This window comes from Pan troglodytes, chromosome 10 (assembly GCF_028858775.2).
Source record: "Pan troglodytes isolate AG18354 chromosome 10, NHGRI_mPanTro3-v2.0_pri, whole genome shotgun sequence".
In the NCBI taxonomy this organism is placed as follows: Eukaryota; Metazoa; Chordata; class Mammalia; order Primates; family Hominidae; genus Pan; species Pan troglodytes.
The window spans coordinates 78667395-78674290 of record NC_072408.2 but is presented as its reverse complement, the minus strand read 5'-3'; the positions used below and the strand labels follow the sequence as shown (position 1 = coordinate 78674290).

The window sequence follows — 6896 nt, the reverse complement described above, 5'->3', positions numbered from 1 at the left end:
TTAGTAAAGTGAGGTTACAAGCAATTAATTTTAAAATTACACCAGGTACAGGGTTGAACATAATCTCATGAAATAAATGTTTAAGAAAATAGTTTTGAAAAAGATCTCATACTGAAGCCATGTTAAATTTTGATAAACCAGGTTATATAAATCAATAGTCGTTTATTCAGTTAATGAAAATATGCCTAACCTTTCTTATACTCATAAATAAGTACTTATATATAATCTTTATATACAAGTGAAGAAAAGTTCAATGTAAAAAATATACTGCCAATCCACTTATTATGGTTGAAATAATTATTTATCTACACATTAGACTGCATTGATGAAAATGTCCAATTTAAATCACATTTGACCAGCATAAATATTTAAGCTGAGTATTGTCGTAAACAATAGAGAAAAAATCCTTTTATTTTTATTTTTTATTTCATTACTGGGTAACAATCTACTTCTCAGCTTAGAATGGTATAGAAAGCCTCCACATTTAATTTAATCAAATCTGAAACCCAATAAGCTTAAACAAAGTGAATGTTTTTCAAAGTGCATAATTTCCAACTCATCCACTTGCAATATTTATCCAATTCCAGTTCATCAGCAAGAAAATAAAATGTACTTGGCTATAAAAATACTGAGGAATGTTATCGAAAAGGAAAGGCTATTTGGTAGAAGTAACTACAAAAATAATTAGTTTAAATCTTTGTAAAGCTTTAATGTAAGAACATCAGTACACTTTCTTTACATAAACCTTAAAGCATGATCAACACCAAGATTTTAAATTTTCAACTTTCAAGTACTTGAAAAAGGGTTGCAACAAAGTGTCTCTTCCCAAAAAAGCAAGAACAGTGATCATGCAGGTGTTAATCTGCAGACATCTGAGGACACTGGTATCTGTGTTGGGCTGTCATTTCTGGCTCCACTGGCGGAGAGTGTAGGCAAGGCATTACTTTGAAATGCAGATGTAGGACAAGGAGTCATGACAACATTTTCGTCTTCACCAACGTCTGAATCTGGTGTTGTAACTTCACTGCCTTGAAGCCCAAGGATCTCACAGACTGCTTGTGGCAATTCCTGGATATGAAAAATCAAACTCAAAACCATATTTCACTACAGAGGAAAAATAACCACAAAGTAACACTTCTGTTTAAGACTACATTGATTCCAGAATCTGAGCATTTGTCCTAACAGTGTAAATGTCATGTACCCTTCTCACAACATTTTTCTCAGCTCCAAATGAAATGCTAACCACCTTTCGCCCTAAGTGGTTCTTGGGTATCTTCCAAATTAGTCACTCTCCATCCCACCTCCACATTCCCACAAACATAGCATGTTCTAATATTTGGCATTTATCTCTTTCTACTTTTTGTAATAATATCTTTCTTAGATCATCTGTCTCTCTCAGTAAACAAAGTTCTTCAAGGCAAGAAGTATCTCATTGACATGCTTTGGAAGAGAACAGGTATCAAATAAATGTTTGTAGAACTGAACCAAGTAACAGTTTGGATCAATGAACAAATGATATAAGGACCAAGCAAGAATTTTCATAAAAATGCAAAGTCATAAGGGGTGCAGCAAACCAATGTGGCACATGTATACCTATGTAACAAACCTGCATGTTGTGTACATGTACCCTAGAACTTGAAGTATCAAAAAAAAAAAAAAAAAAGCAAAGTCATGGCCGGGGGTGATGGGTCACGCCTGTAATCCCAGCACTTTGTGAGGCCGAGGTGGGTGGGTCACCTGAAGTCAGAAATTCTAGACCAACCTGGCCAACATGGTGAAACCTCGTCTCTACTAAAAATACAAAAATTAGCCAGGCATGGTAGCAGGCACCTGTAATCCTAGCTACTCGGGAAGCTGAGGCAGGAGAATTGACTGAACTCAGGAGGAGAAGGTTGCAGTGAGCCGAGGTCACGCCACTGCATTCCAGCCTGGACAACAGAACAAGACTCTGTCTCAAAAAAAAAGCAAAGTCATGAGGTGGGCACAGTGGTGTGCATGCACTGGTAATCCCAGCTACTCAGGAAACTAAGGCAGGAGGATCACTTGAGCCCAGGAGTTCAAGGCCAGCTTGGGCAACTTAGCAAGGCCCTTTCTCTTAATAGAAAGAAAAAGCTAAAACACATCAAAAGTATACTGCTTTGGTTCAAATTCAGATAATACATCAAATTTGCCTTGTTTTAAAATAATTAATAACTTGACTAATATAAGTGAGTGACACAGGCTAAATAATATTGATTTAATTATTTCTGATTAGCATTCATTTTTGTTTAGAGATTCTGCATATTTAATATGACAGCCTATTCTGCATTCATGAGCTGAACTGGGTAATATATCATTGCTGAAATTCTACAGCCTGTTATAGAAATATTTTCATTACTTTTACCATTTTGCCTTATTATTAGCTGTTTCCTATCTGCCACAGTCAACTGTTTTCTTTTTTTTTTTTTTTTTTTTTTTTTTTTTTTTTTTTCTTTTTTATTGATCATTCTTGGGTGTTTCTCGCAGAGGGGGATTTGGCAGGGTCACAGGACAATAGTGGAGGGAAGGTCAGCAGATAAACAAGTGAACAAAGTTCTCTGGTTTTCCTAGGCAGAGGACCCTGCGGCCTTCCGCAGTGTTTGTGTCCCTGGGTACTTGAGATTAAGGAGTGGTGATGACTCTTAACGAACATGCTGCCTTCAAGCATCTGTTTAACAAAGCACATCTTGCACCGCCCTTAATCCATTCAACCCTGAGTGGATACAGCACATGTTTCAGAGAGCACAGGGTTGGGGGTAAGGTCACAGATCAACAGGATCCCAAGGCAGAAGAATTTTTCTTAGTACAGAACAAAATGAAAAGTCTCCCATGTCTACCTCTTTCTACACAGACACAGCAACCATCTGATTTCTCAATCTTTTCCCCACCTTTCCCCCCTTTCTATTCCACAAAACCGCCATTGTCTTCATGGCCCGTTCTCAATGAGCTGTTGAGTACACCTCCCAGATGGGGTGGTGGCCGGGCAGAGGAGCTCCTCACTTCCCAGTAGGGGCGGCCGGGCAGAAGCGCCCCTCACCTCCCGGACGGGGCGGCTGGTCGGGCGGGGGGCTGACCCCCCCCACCTCCCTCCCGGACGGGGCGGCTGGCCAGGTGGGGGGCTGACCCCCCACCTCCCTCCCGGACAGGGCGGCTGGCCGGGCAGAGGGGCTCCTCACTTCCCAGTAGGGGCGGCCGGGCAGAGGCGCCCCTCACTTCCCGGATGGGGCGGCTGGCCAGGCGGGGGGCTAACCCCCCCACCTCCCTCCCGGACGGGGCGGCTGGCCGGGCCGGGGGCTGACCCCCCCACCTCCCTCCCAGACAGAGCGGCTGGCCGGGCAGAGGGGCTCCTCACTTCCCAGTAGGGGCGGCCGGGCAGAGGCGCCCCCCCCACCTCCTGGACAGGGCGGCTGGCCAGGCAGGGGGCTGATCCCCCCACCTCCCTCCCGGACGGGGCGGCTGGCCAGGCGGGGGGCTGATCCCCCCACCTCCCTCCCGGACGGGGCGGCTGGCCGGGCAGAGGAGCTCCTCACTTCCCAGTAGGGGCGGCCGGGCAGAGGCACCCCTCGCCTCCCGGATGGGGCGGCTGGCCAGGCGGGGGGCTGACCCCCCCACCTCCCTCCCGGACGAGGCGGCTGGCCGGGCAGAGGGGCTCCTCACTTCCCGGTGACTGTTTTCAATTAAGTGCTGTAAATCTAGAATAGCAAACAAAGAGCCAGCCAATACTTTGTGCCTGCCCTCAACTTACTAAAGTTGCTATTTTATTTCCAAGAAGAAAAATCTTTCTTGATCTCAACCCACCAAAAACAAACAAATCTTGCAATTACTTGAAACACTGTATACCTTGCATTTTACCATCTGTAGAGAAATTGCTTCTGCCTTGCAGAGTATATCTTCCACATCAATTTTCATGGACAATTCATTGATATGCTAAAAAGTATCAACAAAATAAAATGATATCGAAACTGAATACACTATTACATTCTATTACATAAACAATTTATTACCAGTTATATTTCACTGCAGATAAAATCCTTAAAATAAAAACATTCATATACTACAAATACATAAGAAATTCAATATATCTTTCTTTAGATTATTTCAAGTTTTAAAGCTAAAGACTAGCTAATAAGCTTATGGAACATTAAATCCAGCAGCTATTCCAAGTCTGATATCTCAAAGTTATAATCAAAAGACAATTAATTTTTGAAAAACTAAACTACATAAAAGAGCACTTGTTGAATTTCCTTTTCTTCCTAATTAGCCAGGTAAAAATAACTGGCCAATATGTATTTGAACTGTCATTCTCAGATAGTCATTCCTAGCACTGTTATTGACACAATTTAAGTTACTCAAGAGATTTAATAATGTTCCAAGGAAATGTTCTGTATATCAGGACCACCAAATAGAAAAGCCAAGACACTAAAATCTGAATTAAAGGAATAACTACCTTAAGTATTTCATTGAAGCCATAACGCTTTTCCATTATTTGCTGCTTTTCTGATTCCAGAATAGCACAACAGAGAAGAAGATGGAAATTTGTACATGGTAGTTCGGTCCACATTACCTATAGAAGGCAGAAGAACTGCAAATTGTATCAATTCTAAAACATTTTCCTCACAGATACAATTCTGAACACTGAATGGCTTCTATGCAAAGTAGATGTTGCCTGTTTAGGGTAGCCCAAGGTTTTTCTAGCTAGGAAATGAGGGGAAGGAGAGTCTTACCTTCAGCTACAAAGTAACTATCATCGAGTTTATATGAATATGATATATTCTAAATGTGGCTCTTTAAGGTAACTATAGTAAGTAAATTACTGAGCCTAACCAGTATGATAAATGTTATTAATGCAGGAGCTACAGCCACAAGGTTAAGGTGTAAGGGTTAGATGTATTTTCAATATTTTTCTGAAGTATCAGTTTCTCACTTCGATCTGAGAAAAGACTAAAGCTAAGTCCTGGAAATAAAAAAGGTTCAGTTACACAGTACATGGAATCAGAAACACCCAGAGGTAGCTCTACATTCTAAATACGTAAAACCCTTGTATCACATTTTATCCCTGATTGTGACAATAACTGAATTAACTGCCCCAAATTTATAACCAAACATAGAAAACGCTTGATCAACAGCTCAGCTGTTCCTAAATACAGATAATATCCTCGAATTTAGGGTCTTAATTTCCCCCTGCTTCATGTACCTAATAATATCTTTTCCAGAAAGATAAAAACACCCACACAAATCATACCATGAGATCATACCCGAAATGTGTTCACTTCTTTCAAAAGGAGTAAATCAAGTTGAATAATTTTCAAACTAAACCCAATTGTTGAAAGTTTAATTACAATGCAATTAACCTCAAAGGTTTCATTAAAAGTTTGAATTTATTTAGTAAACACAGATTGAGGAGTTATTCTAGCTATGTGGTAATAATATTCTTAATTCATCCTTTAAAACCCATTTATGCCTGAGGATGCAATTTTTTTAATTTTTCAATCAGACCTTGGTGATGACCTTGAGCAGTAGGATATAAACAACTCCCACATGCTTAGCGTTCCAATAATGGAACACTAGGCATAAATGCATTAACCCATTTTTAACCCCCAAATTAAGATACTAATTTAACAAAACTGATAAACATTTAAGTATGATTCCAGATAGAGAGCATGTGGGTTTTACTTCTCATCTGAGAACAGAGGAAGTGAGCATAAAGCAATCCACTTTTAACTTGTAATCAGCACAATGCCTTGTCTAATGGTAGCACAGCCATCAATAGTATAGGAATCCATTTCCAGCTGTAAAAACCTCAGAGACCACTAGAGTTCCACTGTATAAAGTTGGATTTACAATCAAAATGGATTATCTCCCAATTCTTTCCTTGGAAGAATTTCTGTTATCCTAAGGTATGATCAATCATTATATCAGCATTCTATGAAAAAGCACACTGGGCTGGACACAGTGGCATACACCTGTAGACCTGTAGTCCCAGCTACTTATAAAGCTGAGGCAAGAGGATTATTGAGTCCAGGAGTTACAGATCAGTCTAGGTAACATAGCAAGACCCCCTTCTCTTTAAAAAAAAAAAAAAAAGCACACTGATTTATTATTAGCAAATACTTAAGAAAATGTGAAATGATTTGGTTTTTCATTAAAGGTTGCCATGGAAAAATAAACACTGGGGATTACACATGGGGGGATGGTGGAAGGGAAACATGGGATGTAAAATTACCTATTGGGTACTACCTGGGTGATGGAATCATTCACACACCAAACCTCAGCAACATGCAATTTACCTATGTAACAAACCTGCACATGTACTCCCTGAACCTAAAATAAAAGTTGAAAAAATAAAGAGTTGCCTTGGGTAAAAAATGGAACAAAAGAAGTACACCAAAAACATAAGAATATCCTCTATAACAGATATGGCAAAGCCTCACATAAAGTCAAGTCTCACAGAGGAAGAACAAAGGCAGCAAATGGTCTAGAGCACTTGTTCTGGGATACCTCTTGGCCCCAAATCTCACAGAGATTGTGATTTGAAGAACGAAGCTCCAAAAGACCAAATATTCAGTGTGAGACTAATTTTTAAGAAGAGGCTACCAGTTCATCAGAATTTTGGAACATACTTGCCTTAGATATTTCAGTAAGGCTATCATAATTCATTTACACTCTACAGAATAAATTGTTTCTTTTCATAATAAATATCACATTTGCATAATAATTTAAGGACTTACCTCCCATAATCGAAGAATATCTAGAAAACTAAATTCCCTTTTGAATCTGATTAAAAGCCATCTGAAGCAAAAATAAAGGTATCCAGAGTCCTGAGATTCTATGCAGAAGAAAAAAACACACATATGACTTACTCTTATGCTAATTATGTC

General features: G+C 39.8%; 1 protein-coding gene across 12 annotated transcripts in view; it reads right to left on the bottom strand.

The window, feature by feature from the left end:
- Positions 1-684: 684 nt before the first annotated feature.
- Positions 685-6896, bottom strand: part of TBC1D15 (TBC1 domain family member 15) — an 84897-nt gene continuing 78685 nt past the window's right edge. For all 12 annotated transcript variants that reach the window (XM_016922593.4, XM_016922592.4, XM_054662922.2 and 9 more), the window contains 4 exon segments: positions 6747-6844; positions 4466-4582; positions 3859-3945; positions 685-1068 (listed from right to left, as the gene is read on the bottom strand). In XM_016922593.4, coding sequence (XP_016778082.2) covers positions 847-1068; positions 3859-3945; positions 4466-4582; positions 6747-6844 — 524 coding nt within the window. In that variant the 3' untranslated portion in view covers positions 685-846.